Below are 23412 nucleotides of genomic sequence, written 5' to 3'. Positions count from 1 at the left end.
TTCTCTAGGCCAGAGAGAATTTTCCAGGCCAGAATACTGGAGTGGGTAGCCTTTCCCTCGGAGAAGGCAATGGCACCCCACTCCAGTACTCTTGCCTGGAAAATCCCATGGATGGAAGAGCCTGGTAGGCTACAGTCCATGGGGTCACTAAGAGTCGGACACGACTGAGCAACTTCACTTTCACTTTTCCCTTTCATGCACTGGAGAAGGCAATGGCAACCCACTCCAGTATTCTTGCCTGGAGAATCCCAGGGATGGTGGAGCCTGGTGGGCTGCCTTCTATGGGGTCGCACAGAGTCGGACACGACTATAGCAACTTAGCAGCAGCAGCAGCCTTTCCCTTCTCCAGGGGATTTTCCCAACCCAAGGATCAAAACCCAGGTCTCCCACATTGCAGGCGGATTCTTTAACAGCTAAGCCACCAGGGAAGCCCAAGAATACTAGAATGGGTAGCCTATCCCTTCTCCAGGGGATCTTCCAAACCCAGGAATCAAACCAGGGTCTCCTGCATTGCAGGCGGATTCTTTACCAACTGAGCCATCAGGGAAACTGTTAAATGGAGTATAATCTATAAAAACACTGAATCACCATGTCATACATCAGAAACTAATATAATACTGTAGATCAACTATACTTCAATTTAAAAATAATTTGGGGACTTCCATGGGGTCCAGTGATTAAGTCTCTGCACTTCCAATGCAGGGGGCGAGAGTTCAATCCCCGGTCAGGGAACTAAGATTCTACATGTAGCTCTGCCAAAAAAAAAAAAAAATTATTAAAAATATTTTTCATTACAAAATAGCACAAATAAAGTCCAAAAATGTACAAATTATCACAAACTGAGAACCCAACTAACCACCACCTAAGTCAAGAAACACCACTATTGGCCCTGGGGACGCTCCCTTCTCTCAAGGACCATGCAGTCACCACTCATCTCTTCCTACCCTACCTCTGCCCAGACTTCTCTGGGAAGCAGCTAAATGGGCAGCCTAAACACCTTTCTATTGTATCTGTTCTGAACCGAATGTAAATGGAATCATACAGAATGCACTACTTGATGTCTGGATTTTTTGGCCAGACAGTATTAACACTGTGATTAATCCTTAAATCAGCAGGTAGCAGCAGTTCATTTTCACTGATGGACAGCACTGTCTGGGAAGAACACACTATCATTTACCAGTTCTACTGCTGACAGCCACTTGGGCGGCTTCCACTTTTGAGCTGGCACAAATAACGTGCGTGAGTGCTGTGTGCTAAGTCACTTCAGTCGTGTCTGACTCTTTGTGACCCCATGGACTGCAGCCCACCAAACTCCTCTGTCCATGGAATTTTTCAGGCAGGAATGCTGGAGTGGGTTGCCATTCCCTTCTCCAGGGGATCTTCCTGACCCAGGGATGGATCCTGGGTCTCCGGCATTGCAGGCAGAGTCCTTACCGTCTGAGCCACCAGGGAAACCAGTATAAATGATACACTAGGAATATTCTTGCACATGCCTCTTGGAGTACAAGTGCTTACATAAGCTATTAGATATATATCCAGAAGTGGAACTGCTGAAACATAGGATATGCATGTCTTCAACTTTAAAAGTGAGTGAAGTGAAAGTTGTGTCCCACTCTTTGCGACCCCATGGGCTATACAGTCCATACAATTCTCCAGGCCAGAGTACTGGAGTGGGTGGCCGTTCCCTTCTCCAGGGGATCTTCCCAACCCAGGGATCAAACCCAGGTCTCCTGCATGGCAGGCAGATTCTTTACCAGCTGAGCCACAAGGGAAGCCCAAGAATACTGGAGAGGGTAGCCTATCCCTTCTCCAGCGGATCTTCCTGACCCAGGAATCGAACCAGGATCTCCTGCATTGCAGGCAGATTCTTTACCAACTGAACTATGAGGGAAGACCAACTTTTAAAGCCAACTTTAAAAGACACTGCTAAACTATCTTCTAAAGTGGTGCTACCAACTTAATATTCCCACCAACAGTACATGACCTTCCCTTCCCAAGATCCTTCCTAACACCTGGAAGCGACACCATATGGGAAATATATACAGGGCAAGGTATTGGGGGGGGGGCGCATCCATGCCTTCTCTGGGTGTACCACCCTCCTGGCATATTAATGCATTCGCCAACCCAGAATCTCCCCAAATCGCCTTGTTAAAACAAGTTTTTCCAACTCAAAATCTTCAGTCCCACTTGGTCCTGGGAAGTTGGATGGTAAGACTGAAAGGTCTTGTCTAACTTATCTGGTCTTTCTGAGGACCAAGCCCCATCCTGAGTCACCTTATCAGCATAAATTCAGGTGTAAATAAATAAATTCAGGATCTTTCCTGACCCAGGGATTCCAAGGTTGCTCGTGAGCAAATCCAGCCCAGCACCTATTTTTGTAAAGAACACAGCCATGCCCACGTCATGGCTTTTACTCTACAATGCAGAGCTGAGTAGCTGCCACAGAAAGGGTATATGACCACAAAGCCTTAAATACTTTCTATGTGGCCCTTTAGGGAAAGCTTGTTGACATCTCTCTCTCCCCTTTCCAATTTGAGTACAAATGAATGCTGAGTTTTATCAAGATGTTTTTCCTGCATTTGCTACCATAGGTATTAGCCTCGGGCTCTAATCCTCCCCTTCCCTTGAGGGAACATAGCTGAGAAGTGTTATCCCTGCCTTACAGGAAACCACCAGAAGAGAAAAACATGCGAGGCCACCAGAACTGGTTAGAACAGGGCAGGCCAAAGATGGCGGGAAGCCCCTTTGTGACACACCCACCAGCTCTAACAAAAGCCATGACAAAAGCTTTTGGAATTTTGGAAAGCTGAGGAAAGCCATGACAACAACCAGAAAAGCCCATAAAGGACTAAAAAAAATTAACAGTGTTGCCTCAGTGCCTGGTCCCAACCACACCACTATTCTCAGAGAAGTCATGAATATTCCTCCCTCTCTTTACTCAATTCCCTCCCTTCTATCGAGACCCTCCTATACTCACATGGGTCTCAGCCCATACTAGTAACACATCTATTGAGATGATCATACAATTTGTTTAGGAATTTTTCACCTATGTTCATTAGTAATATTGGACTGCCATCTTCTTTTCTTTCAAGGAACTTAATCACGTTTCATAATTTTGAAATTTTGCTGGTCTCAACCCACTCCAGTATTCTTGCCTGGAGAATCCCAGGGACGGCGGAGCCTGGTGGGCTGCCGTCTATGGGGACGCACAGAGTCGGACACGACTGACACGACTTAGCAGCTGCAGCAGCATAAAAAGAAACATGGTGCGTTCCCTCTTTTTCTATTTCCTGGAAGATTTTATTATTGGTATCATTTCTTCCTTAAATGGTTAGAATTCACTGGTAAAGTCATTTGGGCCTGGAGTTTTCCTTGTTGGAAAATTTCAAAGTGTGGATTAAATATCTTTAATAGTTATAAAAACAATTAACACTTCTAATTCTGTGTCAGTTTTGAGATGTGTTTTTCTAGCAACTTGTCCATTTCATCTAAATTTTCAAATTTGCTTGTATAAAGTTGTTTATAATACCTGCCTATTCTTTTTAATATCTGTAAGATTTTCAGTGATGTCCCTTTTTCATTCCTAACATTGCTCATTTGCCTTTATTTTTCCTTGATCCTGCTGGGGTTTGTCAATTTCATCCGATTTTTTTCCCTACCAAAGAATCAATTTTTGCCTCTGTTGATCCTTTCTAGTGAATGCTTTTCATTTCCTTTAATTCTGCTCTTCATTACTGCCTTCATTTTGAGTTTAACATGTTGCTACTTCTCTCCTAACCACCTGATACACAGCCTGGCTCGTGGATTTTCAGCAGTCTTCTTCTGCTAACATAAGTACATTTAAAGCTATAAACCTTCCTCTAAACATGACTTCAGCTGTATCCAATTAGTTACATTGATATATTTTTGCTATCATTCAACTAAAAATATTTTCTAGCTTTGACTCATAATGTTATTTAGAAACAAATTTCTAAATTTCCAGATACACAGGGAGTTTTCATTTTATTGATTTCTAGCTTAATTCCACCGTTGTTAGAGAACAACACAGTCTGTATGATTTCAGTCCTTTGAAAGTTGTTGAGAACTGCCTTGTGGCTAGAACATAGTGAACTCTGACCAATACGTCTTCGGTTTTTTTAAAAAAGAATTTCGATTCTGCAATTAATTGCTCGGTAGTGTTCTATACACATTTGTTAAGTTTAGTACTCTGTTGCTCAATTTTTCTGTATTTTTACAAATTTTTGTCTGCTTACCATAACCATCCGAAATAGGTGTGTTTAAAATATTCCACTGTGGGGACTTCCCTGGTGGCCCAGTGGTTAAGAATCGGCCTTGCAGCACAGGGGACTCAGGTTTGATCCCTGGCCCGGGCACTAAGCTCTCACGTGCCACAGAGCAGCTAAGCCCGTGCGCCATAGAGAGTCCGTGGGCCACAACGAAGGATCCCACGTGCCACAGCCACACAGCCAAGACAGGACACAGCTGAATTAAAAAAAAACAAAACCCACTATGATCACAGATTGCTTTTACTTCCGTAACACGGTATTAATTTTTCTTCTAAAAATTTTTAAATTAAACTAGGTATATACAGATTTTAAATTATCATATCTGAAATAAACCTTTTATCTTTTATCAGTATTACATCTTTATCTCTAATAATAAATTCTTCCTTCAAAGACTATTTTGTCTGACATTAAAACACTGTAGCAACTTTCTTTTGGTTGGTGTGTGCACAGTATTTTTTTCCCATCCTTTGGCTCTCAATCTTTTTATATCCTTCTGTTTTAAATATGTTTCTTCTAAATAACCTAGTCTGCTTTTGCTTTCTTACCTGACAATCTGACTTTTAACTGAAGCAATCAAGTTCATTTACATTTAACGTGATTACTGATATACTGGGATTTAAGCCTATCCATTTACTATTTGCTTTCTCTTTGTTCCGCTTATTCAATGTTCCTTTTTCTCTTCCCCCCTTTAAAAAAAAATTACTGAATTATAGTTGATTTGTAGTGTTAATTTCTGCCATACAGCAAAGTGACTCTGTTATACATATACATATTCTTTTTCATTATGGTTTATCATGGCATATTCCTGTGCTATACAACAGGACCTTGTTGTTTATCCCCAGTACTTTGCAACAGCAAACCCCAAATTCCCAATCTTTCCCTCTCCCTTTTGTCTCCTTTCCTGCCTTCTTTCAGATTTGGAATTTCTTTTATTCATTTTTTCTTGCTTTTCTGCTTAGATAGCACATCACCCTTCACAATTTAGTGACTGCTGCACCGATTACAATATGTATTCCTGACTTGTCTAATATTAATTGGCTCTTTTTTCTTTTTCCTAAAAATGCAAGGAAAACTTTAAACAGTTTTATTCCATGTACCTCTTTTCTGACTTGCATGCCACTGCTATGTATTTTAATTCTACATATATTTTAAACCCAAAGATATCATTAATTTTAACAGGTGATCATTCAGTGTTTCCCACACAGGTGCCCTCTTTGTCTCGTCATCCCTTGCTGAAACACTAACCTTTCACCAAGGACCATCTCCCTTTGGCCAGACACAAACAAAAACACCACTTGACGTTTCCTTCATTACGGGTCTGCGCACAAAAAAAACTGATTCTGTTTACTTGAAGATGTCTTTATTTCGCTTCATTTTCTGAAGGATCTTTTGACTGAGGAAGAATTCGGGTTAGCAGTAAGTTTCTTTCAGCACTTAAATTTCAGTTGACTCCTGCTTCCATGGTTTCTGTTAAGAACACAGCTGTCAACCTAACTGCTGCTCTTCTGAGAATAATCTGTCTCTAGTCGCTTTCAAGTCTCCTCTTCATCTGTGGTTTTCAGCAGTTTTATTATGAAGTGATAGGTGTGGTTTTCTTTGTGTTCACAGGGCTAGTGAATCTGTGGGTGGTGTATTTTAATAGTTTCAGGAAGTTCTCAGGCATTATCTTTACAAGTATTGTTTCTCCCCAATTTTTTCACATAAGACCTTTTCACTGTTATCTCTGACTCCTGCCCTATCTGTTAATTTCTCCATTTTTTTTTTTAAATGTCTCCAGGATTTCTAGTGGGTATTTTCTTTTGTGCTGTCTTCTGGGCCACTAAATTCCTCCTTCAGCCATGTCTATTCTACCCTTCCTTTGAGAATTGAACTCCGATTGTTACATTTTCCAGTTTTAGAATTTTCATTTGGTTCCTTCTAAGTTTCCAATTCTCTGCCAAAATTCTCAATCTGGCCTTTATCTCCTTAAACATAGTAAGCACAGTTATTTTTAAAATCTGTGATGTCTAGAGCCCCTGTTAATCTGTCTTAATAGTCTGCTGTTTCTGTTGGTTTTAATTCATGTGGCCTTACCTCCCGTGTGTCTGTTCTTCACTGAACACAGAACAGTGAATTTACAGACGGCTTGTGAAAATAACTGGAAGACTGGGTGTCATCGCCCTTTAGGGAGGACTGAAGTTGCTTCTGCTGAAGACAGCAGCACTCTGGCATGATCTTCATGTCAGCGACCTGACCTGACATGATGTGGACCCGGGCTGCAGCCCCGTGGAAGTCCTAATTCTAATCCTCCTCACTCCTAGCAAGTGGCTTTTCGAGATCCCAGACAAAGTGAAGGAAGTTCACCTGCCACTGCCGCCTCTTGACAGATCTCAATTCCTCAGCACCCAAGACGTGTCTGACTGCCTCCCAGAGCTCTGCCCCCTCCGCGAGCCCTTCAGAGTCGGTATATGCCCTCTGTCAGTCTCCTGGGGCTACCCCATAACCAAGACCCCAGCCTGGGAGGCTTAAACACAGGGCAGGAGGCTGGACGTCCGGAGGCAAGCTGTCAGCAGGGCCACACTCCCTCTAAGGATCCAGGAGGGAGTGCATCTATTAATATGACCTCTTCTAACGACTCCACCTGGTCCCTGATTTGTGAGAGCACAGCTCGAAATCGTGAGCTCTGTTTTCACATGGCCATTTCCCTGGATGCTCCTTTGTGTCCAAATCTTCCTCCTCTTTCTTTTACAGAGTGAACAGATATTTGATTTAGAGTCCACTCATCACCTAAAGAGCCCTAGTCACTATGCGGTTACTCTATTAACATCTCAGACTATCAGCTCTAGGAGTGTTTCCTGCCGTTCAGGAAGGTACCCCCAGTGCTCGGCACACTGAACAAAGTTCAAGTGTCTACCATTGACTGAGCTAAACTGAATCTGCGAAATAAGGAAAATACCACCTAGCCTGTGGTATGCCCACTAGGATTCAGTAAGTTAACAATGTTTTAAAAAGATATTCATTGTTAATTGTCCATCAGATTTGTTTTTATTTGCTATTCTGGGTGTGAGAGATGAAGACACACCCAGGTCAGCCTGAGCTGGGGGAGGAGGGATTCCAGGAGATGGCTACTATTAAAGATATAAAAAGTGAACAATCATAAAGACAGAAATAATCATAACAGCAACCACTTACTGAATACTCATAATGTGCAGGCACGATACTAGATCGATACTGCACAAAGACTATTCCATTTGATTCTATGAGTTATCATTTCTATTTCACGGACCTGAGAACTATTATTATCATTGCTACTTTGCAGATATGGAAACGGAGGCTCAGGAACACACACCTGACGTTGACTGTCACCACTGCTTACCCAACAACTAGTATTTCCCCATTCACAGATGAAGAAGCCAGGTCTTAAGAGGTTTAGAGACTTGATTGTGATCACGTGACTCATACAGAGGCAAGCAGGATGTGAATCAACTCCATTTGACACCACAGTTTAGACTCAAATAAGAAAAGGAGTACGTCAAGGCTGTATATTGTCACCCTGCTTATTTAACTTATATGCAGAGTACATCATGAGAAACGCTGGGCTGGAAGAAGCACAAGCTGAAATTAAGATTGCCGGAAGAAACATCAATAACCTCAGATATGCGGATGACACCACCCTTATGGCAGAAAGTGAAGAACTAAAGAGCCTCTTGATGAAAGTGAAAGAGGAGAGTGAAAAAGTTGGCTTAAAGCTCAACATTCAGAAAACTAAGATCACGGCATCCGGTCCCATCACTTCATGGCAGATAGACGGGGAAACAGTGGAAACAGCGGCTGACTTTATTTTTCTGGGCTCCAAAATCACTGCAGATGGTGATTGCAGCAATGAAATTAAAAGACGCTTACTCTTTGGAAGGAAAGTTGTGACCAACCTCGACAGCATATTAAAAAGCAGAAACATTACTTTGCCAACAAAGGTCCGTCTAGTCAAGGCTATGGTTTTTCCAGTGGTCATGTATGGATGTGAGACTTGGACTCTAAAGAAAGCTGAGTGCTAAAGAATTGATGCTTTTGAACTGTGGTGTTGGAGAAGACTCTTGAGAGTCCCTTGGACTGCAAGGAGATCCAACCAGTTCATCCTAAAGGAGATCAGTCCTGGGTGTTCATTGGAAGGACTGATGTTGAAGCTGAAACTCCAATACTTTGCCTACGTGATACGAACAGCTGACTCATTGGAAAAGACCCTAATGCTGGGAAAGATTGAGGGCAGGAGGAAAAGGGGACGACAGAGGATGAGATGGCTGGATGGCATCACTGACTCAATGGACATGGGTTTGGGTGGACTCAGGGAGTTGGTGATGGACAGGGAGGCCTGGCGTGCTGCGGTTCATGGGGTGGCAAAGAGAAGGACATGACTGAGCAACTGAACTGAACTGCTACACACTAGCTTTAAAAACCCTTCCACTCCACTTCACACCCGCTGCTGCTGCTGCTGCTAAGTTGCTTCAGTCGTGTCCGACTCTGTGCGACCCCATAGACGGCAGCTCACCAGGCTCCGCCGTCCCTATTATTCTCCAGGCAAGAATACTGGAGTGGGTTGCCATTTCCTTCTCCAGTGCATGAAAGGGAAAAGTGAAAGTGAAGTCGCTCAGTCGTGTCCGACTCTTAGCGACCCCATGGACTGCAGCCTACCAGGCTCCTCCGTCCATGGGATTTTCCAGGCAAGAGTACTGGAGTGGGGTGCCATTGCCTTCTCCGTTCACACCCACTAGGACAGCTGTAATCAAAAAGATAAAACAATTGAGGATATGGAAAAACTGGAACCCTCATACCTTGCTGGTGAAAATGGAAAATGGTGCAGCCACTTTGGGCAACAGTCTGGCAGTTTCTCAACGACTAAGCACAGAATTACCACTCGACCCAGGAAATCCACTCTCAGGTCTATAAAACCAGAGAGAAACATATGTCCACACAGAAGTATGTCCATGAATGTTCATAGCAGCAGCAACTGGAATAGCCAAAAAGTGGAAATAACCCTAATGTCCATCAACTGATGAATGTAAAGAAAATGTAGCATATCCATACAATGGCATATTATTCAGCAATAGAAGAAAAAGAGGTACTGGCATGGCCCATAACATGGATAAATTTTGAAAACATTATACTAAGTGAAAGAAGCCAGGCACAAAGCGTACATACCACATACTACATTTATACAGAATCAGCAAATCCACAAAATAGAAAGCAGACTAGCAGTCGCCTAAGGTTGAGAAAGTTGGGAGGAAATGGGGAGTGAATGCTAATGGTTATGGGCTTCTTTTGGGGGTGATGAAAATGTTCTAAAATTAACTGCGGTGATGATTACACAACCGTGAATATACTAAAAACCACTGAACTGTACACTTTAAATGAGTGAGCTGTATGGTATGTGAATTTTATCTTAGTAAAGCTGTTTTTTTTTTTAATGTTTTACAACTTGAACACTTTAATCTCTACTAGTCTTTATTTCACAATGGAAGAAATACTCTGTTTTTAAATTTGAAATCAGGAATATTTAATGCACAAAGCCAAAAATGCTAACTTTTTAAAAAAAAACTTTTAAATTAAGCCCTATTTGAACTGTTAAAGGCTTCACAGAATCACAGTTACCTACTCAAATTTCAGAACACCTGACAATGTATTAGTAAATTTACCAGAGTATGAGCTCCGTTTTCTATTTTCCACGCTAGCTACGTGGTCCTAGAAAATACTGTGTACTATGGTAGGAAATGAAAAGAAGCAATGTGTTTGCTGGGGACAGTTAGAATGTATGAAAATGTGAGACATCCATGAAACGGTAAACTAATAAATGACCATCCCAAATCTCAATTTCCCGTAGCTCAAACGGTAGTTCCCTGGTGGCTCAGAAGGTAAAGCGTCTGCCCACCATGCGGGAGACCCGGGTTCAATCCCTGGGTCAGGAGGCTCCCCTGGAGAGGGAAACGGGAACACACTCCAGTACTCTTGCCTGGAGAATCCCATGGACGGAGGAGCCTGGTGGGCTACAGTCCATGGGGTCGCAAAGAGTTGGACACGACTGAGCGACTTCACTTCACTTCTTCACTTCAGACGGTAAAGGGACTTCCCTGTAGCTTAAATGGTCAAGAATCTGCCTGCAATGCAGGAGACGAAGGTTCAATCCCTGGGTCAGGAAGATCCTCTGGAGAAGGAAATGGCAATCCACTCCAGTACTCTTGCCTGGAGAATCCCATAGACAGAGGAGCCTCATGGGCTACAGTCTGTGGGGTTTCAAAAAGTTGTACACAGCTGAGCAACTAACACAACCCAAATCTACACACGTCATGTATTCAGTATGCTAAAAGACTACGGGGAAAGTTTGAAAAGAACCTCGCAAATAAAGATTTATTTGGCGCTTGGTAAGGTTTCTCTTTAGGGCTTCCCTGGTGGCTCAGTTGGTAAAGAATCTGCCTGCAACACAGGAGACACAGGTTTAATCTCTGGGTCAGGAAGATCCCATGGAGAAGGGAATGGTTACCCACTCCAGTCTTCTTGCCCAAAGAACTCCACAGACAGAGGGCTACCATCCATGGGGTCGCAAAGAATCAGACACGACTAACACATTACACATATGTCATTAAGGTCTTGTTTCTCAAAGTCTGGTCCATGAACCAGCAGCAACATCACCTGAGAAGTGATAAATGCAGAATCTCAACCCCCACTACAGACCTACTGCATTTTATCAAGATCCCCAGGGAACCGATCTGCACATGAAAATTTGAGATGCACTGTTGTAAGATACTGCCTTTTCTTTTTCCATTAAGACAGCTCTAGCTTGCAACAGGACTAATATTTCAGTGCAAAAACGACACACATACAGCTCTGGTCCTGGGCCAGCTTGTCCTTGGTTCCACGCCTCACTCTTCTGGTCTATTCCAAACTGCAGAGGGGCTGAATCCCCGCAGGCTAGGTTCCCATGCAGGGGTGGGGCGGCAGTGAGATGACCCACGTTGGTCCCAGCCCCTGGCGAGGGGTAGGTGCTCCTCGAGTCTGAAACGCGGCCTCCTCCCCGGTCCTCTGGCTCCAGGGTGGCAGTGGTTTCCCGTTTCCTGCCCCGTGGTAGGGTTGCCTCACCGCCCACGGTTTGCGTCCTCAGTTCTTCACCACCTGTGCAGCCACTCCCTACACTGAACGAACTCCCTCTGCTTCACATCCTTAAAGTGGGTGGATCCTGTTTTGAATTCAGAATGACACCCCATAGCGTTCTGGATATTTCTTCTGTGCACTACGTATAGCAGAGGAATTTTCTGAATGGCTGATCTGGAGGTTGGGAGACACACTGCACGCACAGCAAACCTCACATTCCATCAATCTCTAACAACGCAAAAGAAAACTCAGCCTTAAGCTGTTTGTACAGCAGATATGGCTGTATTCAGAAACCCAAGTCCTCGGGGTGTATTTTTAACACTCTACCCATCACTCCTCCTCAACCAGACAGCTGGTATAACAGCTATTGTTTTAAGAGGGGGGATGGGAAGCCTCCTGAAGCACAGAATGCTAGACAAACAGTGGAATCTCTGAGAGCTCAAATCTTACTAAGCTATAAATCTATAGCTTATAGATATAAATCTATAGCTATAAATCTAAGCTATAAATGATCGACTCCATACCGGGCACACGCCATGCCCAAGGACCAAGCAGCAGGAGAGAACCACTCCCATCAGTCCCACTGACGGCTCTACTTGGAGATCTTTCCAGAAGCACATGTGACCCATTCCTCTCACGCTCTGAATGACCCTCAGTGGCTCCCTCTTGCCTAAGGCCAAAAACCCAGCTCCAGGGCTATCCTTTCAAAATCCAGCCTGATCTGCCTTTCCAGCCTCTCAATCTGATGCACTCACCTTTGACCATTCCCAGGTGTCCCTAAACCTGTAGATGTTGTTGTTCAGTCACTAAAGTCGTGTCTGAACTTTTGTTACCCCATGGACTGTAGCCCGCCAGGCTCCTCCGTCCATGGGATTCCCCAGGCAAGAATCCTGGAGTGGGTTGCCATTTCCTTCTCCGGGGGATCTTCCTGACCCAGAGATTGAACCTGTGTCTCCTGCGCTGGCAGGCGGATTCTTCATTATTGAGCCCCCTGGAGCCATTCAACTACATGGAAAGTCCTTCTTTTCCTTAATTCCTGACAAACTCGTTCTCTCAAGATCCTGCCTCCTGGGGTAGTTGGATTCTCTGTCCTCGGCGTTCCGACAGCATTACTACATCATCCTGTCATGTGGACAAGTGTCCATCTTGTACAGCCTGGGAACCGCCAAATGGAGAAACCGCCTTCCATCTCGGGTTCCTGACCCTAGTTCAGATCCAGACCTACAGTTACTATCAGGGACACCCTGGGCAACTCACTTACCCTCTCCGCCTCCAATTGTGTAAGAAGGGAATGACACTTAGAAAACGAACTTGTGGTTGCGGGGGGAGGGGGGAGCGGGGAGGGACAGTTAGGAGTTTGGGACGGAATTGCACACACTGCTCTATTTTAAATGGATAACCAACAAGGACCTACCGTGTAGCACAGGGAACTCTGCTCCGTGTTACATGGCAGCCTGGATGGGAGCGGAGTTTGAAGGAGAATGGATACATGTATATGCATGGCTGAGTGCCTTCCTTGTTCCCCTGTAACTATCATGACACTGTTAATCGGCTATAACCTAACACAAAATAAAAAGTTTAAAATAAAATTTTAAAAAAAAGAGAGAGAAGGGGATGACAGATAACACCCAACACAATGGGTGCTAAATGAGTTAACCCATGTCAAGTGCTGTCAAGTTAACCCAAGAAAAGTTGCCTGGCACGTAGTAAGCACTGGGGAATGACTACCACTATAATTATCACTCCGACTGTTACACCTGGAACAAAGGAGGTGTGCAGTACCTACGTGCTGAATAACTGGAGCACTTCACAATAAACGTGTTTGTAACGTTAGGACAGAAGATTACGCGCCCCCCCACCCCCACTCCCAAGATACACACAAGTATCAGAGGCCGAGAGAAGATGATTAAGCCAGAAATGGCTCCCACCACGGTAAAGTACCAGCTGAACTCGCTGGCGGCGGAGGAAAAGCGCACCGCAGCGGGATGAGCAAGCCTGCCAGCCCGGGGCTGCCCACGGACCCCGCCTGCCCTCAGCCACCTGTCCAACCACCTGTCCGAGGAAGCCGTGCGCTACCACAACAGGGCTCACCTGTTGTAGCAAAACCCCTCAAGCAGTAGCCAACGGAAACCGCGACGGGAAAACAAAGGGTGCAACTTTACTCCTGCGGAAAGGAAATGCGTCTTTCTGCAGCTAACACTCCGCGCCCGGAGTTCTCCGTGCAGAGCGAGGTGCCAAGAGGGGTGCGCAGGCAGGGACAAGCCCCTGGTCCCCAGCTTTCCCGGGGAGGGAGAGGAAGACGGTCAGAGGACGTGCATCCCTGGCCCTTTCCCGCAAGAAAAGCCGCGCGAGGGGAGGGGAGGAAAGACCCCCACAACCGGTTCGAACCGCGTTTCTCGGAGGGGGGGGCGGGGGATCACACAGGTGAGCGCAGAGCTCCCAGCGGGAACGAGCCCCCTCGGTGCTCAGAAATTTCGTGCAGAAGCCGGGGTCGGGCTGCGCTCGCCGGCGGGGCGCAGGCAGGAGCCCCCATTTCTGATGCGCTCGCCCCTTCAGCCTGTAAGGCCTGCCCTCCGGGTGCTCGCGGCCCGCCCAGCCGAGCGCCCCGCCCGCCCGGCCCCCGCGCGGCGCCCACCTGCGCCCCCCGGCCCCGGGGACCCCGCCGCCGCCGCCCCGCCCGTGGTCGGGGGTGAACGCGGTCAGCCCGGGCGCCCAGCCCCGTTACCCGACGGAGCGCGCCCCGTGTGGGCAGCGGCACCCGGCGGGACCCTAGGCCGGGGCCGGGCTGGGCCTGAGCAGCCGCTCGGGCCGGGCTGCGGGCCTCACGGGGCTGCCGCGGCGTTGAGGGGCGCGCGCCCGGGCCGCCGCCGCCGCTACCGCCGCGGGCTCACCTTCTGGCGGATCTGGCCCGACGTGGACACCTTGCGGATGAGCTTCTGCGGGGAGCCGGGCTCCGCCTCGGGCTCGCTGTCCGACGACTCCTCGGGCGGCGGCGGCGGAGGCGGCTGCGGCGGACCCGGCTGAGGGGCGCCCGCCGCCGCCGCCATGCTGCCCGGCCAGCGCGCGCACAGCGGGCGGGGGCGGGGCGGGGGGCCGGGCCGGGCGGGGGCGGGGTCTCACGGGGGCGGGGCTAGTGGGCGGGGGCGGGGCCGGGCCGCGCGGTCTCCAGCTCCGCCCCCTCCGCGCCCTCTGCCGGCCGCGCGCGCGTGCGCCCGGAGAGGGATCGCGCCCGGCTCCCGTGCCCATTCGCCCCCACCTGTAGTGTCGGATTCCCAGAATTTAGCGTCTGCTTGTTCTTCCTGGGACACAAATTGTGTGTTTTGTTTGTTTGTTTGTTTCTGTCTTCACTGTTTTAAAGCTTTAATCTTCCCTTCAAGAATGGAAGTGACATGCAGGCGGCCCGGGACCGTTTCTTTCTTATCCTGCCTTGTGTCGCCAGCATCTAAAGCTGCGCCCGGCACTTAGTTGCATGGCGAGTGGGTGCGTGTGTGTCTGCACGAATGCCAGGAAGAAAATACTAGCGCGGGCCTCTGGGATACCGGAACACAGATACCCGGTTCCATCTGAGAAGGCTTCCTGCAGAAATGTTGAACGTGAGACGGAAAATGTGAGCAGGGGTTATCCCTAACCGGAGAACCCTGTTCGGGTGGGGGTGGGGGGGTGGGCAAGAGATGAGATGATGCAATGGCCTGGAGGCAAGAAAGAACACATTCTAGGAAAAAGGGAAACTGTAGCCTAAAGGAAAGAAAACACTTGAAGAGATGAACCTGGGGGCGGACAGGTCAGACACGGCTTTGTTAACTTGATAGGGGGCTTGGGCTTTTTAGGTTGAGTCCCGAAAAGACCCTGATGCTGGGAAAGATTGAAGGCGGGAGGAGAAGGGGACTACAGAGGATGAGATGGTTGGATGGCGTTACTGACTCGATGAACATGAGTCTGGGTAAACTACCGGAGTTGGTGATGGACAGGGAAGCCTGGCGTGCTGCGGTCCATGAGTCAGACAGGACTGAGCAACTGAACTGAACAGAGGGACAAATCCCCTTTGAAGACTGTACCTCCAAATGCAGTACATTCTGAGGTACTGTTGTCATTCAGCTGCTAAGTCGGGTCCTTGCGGTACTATGGAGCTATGCAATTGTCCCCTTGCCCTTTCAAAGGGCTGCTACTAGGGACACAGTGGCTCATGTCCAGCCTGCTGGTCAGCATGCTCTGGCCCCCACTGCACTAGGCGTTGCTTTCCAGAAGCAAAATAAGTGAGACCCACCACCTCTGGGGGCCACAAAGTAGCCTCTAGTAGGGGGACACCGCCAGGACAAGGTATGGCAGGGCCTGATGCAGGAACTCTGTGGGGACAGGCTGGGGGCCTCTGGCCTACCCAGCTACACTGCCCACTGCTGTACCCACTAGCCACATGTGGCTACTTCCAATTCTATTTCAGTTAATTAAAATTAATTTTCAATTCCTCGGCCACACTGGCCACATTTCAACTGCTCAGTAGGTAAATGCGGTTTAGCTGCTACCACCCAGGGCCACACAGGATAGAACATTTCCTTGGTGGCAGAAAGTTCCCCAATGCAGGAGTGCATGAGTCCCATTGACTGACCAGCGGGCACATGCCAAACACTTGACCAGCAATTCTAGTCTGCACACAAGTACCCCACAGCAAGCTCGATGGTCTCGTTCTATAGATGAAGACCTGAGGTTCAGACGCCTCTCCCAAGGAAGGCAAGAGAGGCAGAACTTGAACTTGGACCATGTGATTCCCAAGTCCTTGACCCTCTAGGGCTAGGCCCCCTAGGAAACTGCGACTCAAAGAAGGAGCAGAGAAAGGTCTTGTTAGGGGCTGACTTGTGTCCCCCAACAGCCATACATTGAAGCCCTAATCCCCTAGAACCTTGGAATGTGACTGTGTGTGCAGACAGGGTCTTTAAGGAGGCAATTAAGTTAAAATGAGACCATTGCGATGGTCCTAACCCAGTACAGCTGGTGTCCTTGTAAGAAGAAATGTGGACGCAGGCAGGGCCCAAGGGAAGACCACGTGAAGACACACAGAGAAGTCATCTGCAAGCCAAGGAGAGAGGCCTCAGAAGAATCTGACCACACCTTGACCTCAGGCTTCTGGCCTCCAGAATCCTGAGAAAATAAATCCTGTTGCTTAGGCCCCCAGGTCTGTGGTACCTTGTTATGACAGCAAGGAGCTGACTGATAAGGGCACAAAGGGGAAGCTGTCCTGCCTCTCCACAAAGACTAGTGATTTTATGTCAATTAATTGCAACATGGCCACACTAAGACGCTTCAGTCGTGTCCAACCTTTTGCAACCCCATAAATTATAGCCCACCAGGATCCTCTGTCCCTGGGAATCTCTAGGCAGGAATTCTGGAGTGGGTTGCTGTTTCCTTCTCCAGGGGTTCTTGCTGACCCAGGGATCAAACCCGCATCTCTTAAGTCTCCTGCATTGGGAGATGGGTTATTTTTTACCATTAGCACTACTTGGGAGAAGGCAATGGCACCCCACTCCAGTACTCTTGCCTGGAAAATCCCATGGACGGAGGAGCCTGGTAGGCTGCAGTCCATGGGGTCGCTAAGAGTTGGACAACTGAGCGACTTCACTTTCACTTTTCACTTTCATGCATTGGAGAAGGAAATGGCAACCCACTCCAGTGTTCTTGCCTGGAGAATCCCAGGGACAGGGGAGCCGGGTGGGCTGCCGTCTATGGGGTCGCACAGAGTCGGACACGACTGAAGTGACTTAGTAGTAGCAGCAGCAGCAGCACTACTTGGGAAGACAATAACCGTGTAGTGTGATAAGTGCAAAAACCTAGGGGTGTTGGGGGGAGGGACAGTGCTGTTGCCTATACCTTTTGGATGCTCACGGGGTACCTGGGATCCAGAATCTATCATTTTAGAGGTGAAAAGCCAAGGGCATAGACGTGAACTCAAGAGAGAGTTGGGAGGTGGAAGCTGGCTGGAGAGGAGTCTATTTGCAATAATGAAAAAGTCCTAGAAATTGTCACAGCCAAGAGGAGCCTTAGGAAACGTGACCACCAAATGTTGAGTGGGATCTTGGAGCACAGAAAAAGGACATTAGGTTAAAAGCTAAGGGAATCTGAATAAAGAGTGTACTTTCGGCTTAATAATAATGTGTCAATATTGATGCATTCTTGGGCTTCCCCAGTGACTCAGATGGTAAAGAATATGCCTGCATTGCAGGAGACCTGGCTTCAATCCCTAGGTCGGGAAGATCCCTAGAGCAGGGAATGGTTACCTGTTCCAGTATTCTTGCCTGGAGAATTCCACGGACAGAGGACCCTGGTGGGCTACAGTCCATGGGTTCGCAAAGAATTGGACACAACTGAGCAACTCACACACACACACACACACACACATGTTGATGCATTCAGTGTGGCCAATGTACTATCTTACACTAGTAATGTTAATAATTTAGGAGACGCGGGGTGTGGAGGGACTCACTGTACTTTGCCACTTTTCTGTACATCTAAAACTATTTGAAAATAAAGTATATTTTTAAAAAGAGTATTAGGCTTAGTAAGAACTGTATTATGTTCTGCAATCGGAGGCACATAACTGGCATATTTTTTCTGATGATCGAAGAAGCCTTTGTGTTCTCGGGTGGCTGCTGAGCTGTTCCCTTGGAGACCTCCCCCGAGGTGGTGCCTGTAAGCGCACAGTCACCGGGCACCTCCTGATGGAGTGAGTCACGCTGTGAATCACCGCTAACAATGCTCTCTGCTCCCCGAGTCTACCCCACCTTAAGGGCATATTCGAGGTGGCAGTAATAACACACTTCACATCCAACCTAATCTTTCTTTTCTCGACCTGTCAGTGCAGAAGTGCACCTCCTGTCAGAAAGAACCGCTTCACGTTAGAGTAGATAAAACGGTGCACTTGAAAACACAGGAATTATTTTACCCTGAACTAGGGTGATGACTGACATCTGGAGCAGGACGTTTCTTTGCTGTGTCGGACGTAAAGTTTCCCTAGCGCCCGGGGACCTGTGTCACCAAATGCTGCCCCCTATACATTTCCAAATGTGCCCACCTCCAGCCCCCTCCCTGCCCACCTGCCGAGAATCAGTAAACGAGACCCTTAGAGCTGTGAGGTTAGGTTGGGAGGCAAGCAGTGAAAAATGCTAGAGGAATAGGAAAACAGACGCTCTAAAAAGAAGGTATCTACACATGATAAAAGACACACACACACACACGAATGCAAGTAAAAACTAAAATGGAGGAAGTATGAAAAAGATTGGTGGACTGTATGAATGTCAATTTCCTGATCATGGTATCTGCTATAGTTTTGCAAGATGTTACCTTTGGGGAATCCCTCCGTATTATCTCCTACTACTGCATGTGAACCTATAACTACCTCAATAATATTAATATTTTCAACTTAAAAAAGCTTAAGGGCAGCCATTGTTGAATCATAAATCCCAATCTTCCCCTTCCCCCCCACCCCACACTCTCATATACAGATTCAGCATCAAAAGGTGAGCGAAAGGGAGCTGCCTGGTGGTCTGGTGGTTAGGACTCTACACTTCCACCGTAGGGTCACAGGTTGGATCCCTGGTTGGGGAGCTAAAATCTCATATGCCATGTGGTGCGGCCAAAAAAGAAAAAAATGTTGTGAGCAGAGTTCTGATTCTTATCGACTCTGGGAAACCAGAGTTTAAGTCTTGACTCCAACTCTCACTAGCTGTGTGACCTTGGGTAAGGGACATAACCTCTCTGAACTGCAGTTTTCTCATCTAACGAATGGAAGGCACGGTTGGTACTTCCCAAGCATGGTGTAGATACCCAAAAATCAGTAGCGATCCCTACTTCTCCAGCCCTTTGGTTGCAGGTTGCAGAACTTTGCCCCAAGTTGTCAGACACCACTTTCTCCCTGCAGCACCCTCAGCTCCTTGGCACCCTGTGTCTCCCACCACACGTACCTAGAAAGCCCTGGGCCGCCCATCCAACCTGCACACGGACTTCCTGCCTCTCGATGCCAGGGGTCTGCACGCCAAGCAGACACATCTCTGGTGCACAGGCTCGGCCAGGCGAGATTCCTTATCCTGGTCAGGCAGCAGTGGCTCACTTCCTGCTCCCACCCCAGAGCTCTCACGGGGGTGGCCAGCCGCAGATGGTAAACTAGCCAGCACGCGAAAGTCAGGCGTTTTGTTACCAAAATAACCTGGAGGGCCAGGGCTGTCCTGACCTTTGTTCTCCGGGGATTGGCCTTCCTCTCTGGCTCTCACACCCACATGCTTTCAAAGGTCCGGCCTATTACTGTCCACCCTGACTTAGGATATCCTGGGGTCGAGCAATGCAGGAACCGAGTGACTGATTCTCTCACCAGGCCCGCTGGGCACAGTCCCAGGTCCCCGTCTTGCCCAGGATCTCCGGCAGGAGCCAACCACAGCTGACCTGTGGGCTTGGGCAGTGGATAGGCAGCAGAAGGGCTCGGATCCCCAGAGGAGTGTGCCTCCAACCCTGAGTGTCCTGAGACAGGGGCGTGGCTGGAGTGGAAGCCTGCTTGCTGTTCCCTTAGCACGGCAGAAAAAAAGGAAGGTTATGTCCAACCCTGCTCACCCACAGGCCAAAGGCCCAGTTTTATGCCTGAATTATAATTAGCTCTTCTCCAGAAATGAATCCTCATTGCTATCAATATCGGAAGGCCTCCTATTCAACACTCGAGTTCAGACTTCGATTTGTGAGTATGGGATCCTGTCCTAGGTTCCCGAGGGGAGCCTCCAATCTAAATCTCAGTCCCCAGGACACAGACAGCCTGGAATTGTGCCGAACAAACCCAGGTGTGGGGCCTTCCTGCTCTGGTCCTCTGCCACTGCTCTTGGTCCTGGAGACCTGACCCTGAGTGTCCAGCCGACACTGGCCCTCTCCCATCCACCCTCATGCCTCCTGTGAGTGGGTTAAACTGTGTAGAACTCTCCAACCCCCTTTCATTGTATCCCCTTGAGGCACGGACCAGGAGGCCGTCAACACATTCCCCCAGGCCCTCCGTGGGCACCAAGAGAGCCATTCAGTCTCTCTGCCATCAGCAGCAGACCCCAAAGCTGGGGTAGCACAGGCCAAGAAGAGGACTCTGCAAAGACAGAGCCCTGGCATCACCTCCGTTACATCTTCTCCTTCTTCAGCTTCACTTTCCTCCTGGACACAAGCTTTCCTCTCTCTGACCCCTTCAATGCCCAATCCCAGTGAAGGCAGTCTAACCATGAAGCCCATGGGACTCACGGAGAACCCCGTCTTCTAGGACAACCCATTCCCAGGGCAGGGCTCTGCCATCGCTGGCCCCGAGGCATTGATCCCCTGACCGAAGTCGGGCCAGATTCTCCTTCCCAGAAATAGCACACAGGAACCAGAGACTCAGAGACTAGGAGCATTTGGTGCTAGGCCACCAGGGGTGAATGGCCAACCCAGAGGGCAGGACTTGGAGCTCCTGGGGTATGACCCCTGGGGCTTCTCTGATTTCCACCCACCTCAGGTGTGGCAGCTCAGATTCTTCCTTTAAGTCAGTTCTCTGAGCCACTCTGAGTCCTTCCAATACATTCCTTTTTTCCCCTTTACACCAGACAACTCGAATTTCACTGCTTGCATTCAATAGAAACAACCCAACAACCCAGAGCTCAAGCAGGACTTGGATCCAAAGTGAAGTGAAAATGAAAGTGAAGGCGCCCAGTCGTGTCTGACTCTTTGCGACTCCATGGACTGTATAGTCCATGGAATTCTCCAGGCCAGAATACTGGAATGGGTAGCCTTTCCCTTCTCCAGGGGATCTTCCCAACCCAGGGATTGAACCCAAGTCTCCCGCATTGCAGGCGGATTCTTTACCAAAGTTGAATCAGAGATGAAGAGTGGTTTTGCCCACATTCGTCCACTGCCCTGTTTCTCTGGGGAGGCTCTGTGGGTGCCCTGGAGCTAGGATAGCTCAGGTCACTAGACACACTGCCCCGCGCCGCCCCCTTCCCCAAGTTTCCAGGGAAACAGCCTACCCCAGAGGCCCTGGAGAAAGCCTGGGACACACTAGCCCCGCGTCAGGTGAGCACATGATTTCAGGATGCCTTCTTACCTTGAAGGGTCCTTCTCCCCGCCAAGCCACTCTCCCATGCCCCCGCACCCCCAGATTCAAGGCTGTCCCTTGCGTGTTTCTAACTCACTCAGCCGCCCCAACAAGTCAGCCTGACTCACAACCAGGGCAGAACAAACTTTATTTCTGTGAAAAAGACCCACACTTTGGAATTTAGCGTCACTAAAGGGCTATCTGGAGCCCTGCTATCACGTGGCTAGCGACCCCATATCCCGCGTCCTGAGCCGGCCTCTTCATTCATCCATAGCCGCCTCCTGGTCTGTCTTCTCTTCCTTATATTCTCCTGCATCTTTCAGATTTTGGCGAGCAAACTCCTCAAAAACAAAATTTTCATCCTGAAAACTAAAATAAAAACAAAGAGCATTTTGATCAAGGCATGTTCTTTGGAGCTTGCGATGAAATCCGGAGGAAAAACAAGGTCCTTGATCTTCCTTTTGCAAGAGGAACCCGTCAAGATTCTCCCACTGATGCAACGGGGGACAAGGCCGTCCTCCTCCCAGCTTTCCGCGTAAAATCGCTTTAGCAAACAAAAATGTGAAACAACGAAGCAACCCCCAGAGCAGACACACATGCTTGGGATAACTGTGTGTGTACGTGTGTGCGCGTGTCCACATGTGTTCATGCCCTGACAGTAGGGAGCAACGGGAAAGCCAGGGCTTGCACCAGTGTTGAGAGAGTAGGGCTACAGAAAGACCCCCCACCCCACAAACTGGTTTGTGCTTGTTTTGTGCAGGTCTTAGCCTATTAATAACTACTGCTGTGGCTGGCCTGGCCCTCGTGGTTCCTGTTAGGATTGCAAGATGCCCTTCAGCAATAACCATCCGGAAACTTTGAGAAAATAAAGGTTTATTACTTACAGGACCTGGGAGGTACACAGCACGCCCGGGGCCACACAGCAAAGTCACGGATAAAGAGCTCAGGGACACAGGCCTGGGGTGTTCTGCATTTACTGGGGTCGAGGGGTGGGGGTGTCTAGAGTTTCGAGGGCTCACTCTTTATTGGTGAGTTTTAAAACAGAAGAGCGGGGAATTTAAAGCGCACCGGGACCAAAGAACAAGTGGCTCGAAGGATCGGCTACTGAAATCAACCGAAATCTCTAAAACAGAGGCGCTTCAGTGGGGACAGCCGGCCTGGCTGGGATCTAGTCCTGTGGCTGGCAATGTGTTTATTCAAGATAGCCATTGCTGAAGTGGATGCCTCTTTGAAGTGGATGCCTCGGCAATCAAAGCCTAAGTCAGGCACTTGCATTTTAAAAAAAAAAAGAAGAAGAAGAAGAAAAAACAAAACACACACAAGTGTGAAGGCTCGCTCTAGGGTTGTGGAGGAGGAGGTCACAGAACGGGGCTAACGCCGGGCAGTGCTCACCTTTCCATGGCGGTATCTGTGAGCGTGGAAGAGAGGAGAAACATCTATTAGCATCCATCCTGTCTAGCAGAAATCTTCTTCTGTCATTAGGTCACTTTACACGTGGAGCAATAAAATGCCCGGAAACACGCATTTTATGAGAATTGCATGTCATTCCTGCTTCTTGGCCAGGTCCCCCTCGGAGGGCCTTTTTCCCTGCATTTTTGTTCTATTGTTAAAATAGTTATTTATTGATTTGGCTGCTCAGAGTCTTAGTTGCAGCATGTGGGGTATGGTTCCCTGACCAGGGATCGAACACGGGCCCCCTGCATTGAGAGCACAGAGTCTTAGCCACTGGACCACCAGGGAAGCCCCTCTCCCTGTGTTTTTAACCATCGCTTCCTCCGAAAGGTGCCCCCTCAACCTGCACCTCCCCAGATGGAACAGCCACAGCCTCACCTCTAGACCCTCTCCCTGCTTAACCTCATCCCTTCTGCGGCTGGGCTTCTCTTGTCAAAGCCTTTCTCCCTAGGACATGTCCTTTGGACCCTGTCCAGATCA

The 23412-nt window shown here is 48.3% G+C and overlaps 2 protein-coding genes across 6 annotated transcripts in view; both read right to left on the bottom strand.

Annotated features, from left to right (window-relative positions):
- Nucleotides 1-14470, bottom strand: part of DGKD (diacylglycerol kinase delta) — a 109572-nt gene extending 95102 nt beyond the window's left edge. For 2 of the 4 annotated variants that reach the window (XR_014053887.1, XM_081491024.1), the window contains exon 1: nt 14297-14470. Coding sequence is in view for 2 of the 4 variants with exons in the window: in XM_081491024.1 (XP_081347150.1) it covers nt 14297-14452 (156 nt within the window). In the remaining 2 variants the exon portion in view is untranslated. Of the gene's footprint in view, nt 1-12819; nt 13140-14296 lie in introns of those variants that run through there. The other 2 variants (XR_014053889.1, XM_081491025.1) reach the window with 1 other exon arrangement.
- Nucleotides 14471-21611: 7141 nt separating this feature from the next.
- SAG (S-antigen visual arrestin) overlaps nt 21612-23412 on the bottom strand; it is a 30822-nt gene continuing 29021 nt past the window's right edge. Inside the window, exons 14-15 of one of the 2 annotated variants that reach the window (XM_081491022.1) lie at nt 22873-22888; nt 21612-21849 (exon numbers count right to left, since the gene is read on the bottom strand). In XM_081491022.1, coding sequence (XP_081347148.1) covers nt 21741-21849; nt 22873-22888 — 125 coding nt within the window. In that variant the 3' untranslated portion in view covers nt 21612-21740. The remainder of the gene's footprint in view (nt 21850-22872; nt 22889-23412) is intronic. The other variant, XM_081491023.1, reaches the window with a different exon arrangement.

Source organism: Giraffa tippelskirchi, chromosome 5 (assembly GCF_054371585.1).
Source record: "Giraffa tippelskirchi isolate mGirTip1 chromosome 5, T2T-mGirTip1v1.2.pri, whole genome shotgun sequence".
NCBI classification, from domain to species: domain Eukaryota; kingdom Metazoa; phylum Chordata; class Mammalia; order Artiodactyla; family Giraffidae; genus Giraffa; species Giraffa tippelskirchi.
Note: the sequence above shows the minus strand (reverse complement) of the source record. Positions and strands in the feature narration are given on the sequence as shown.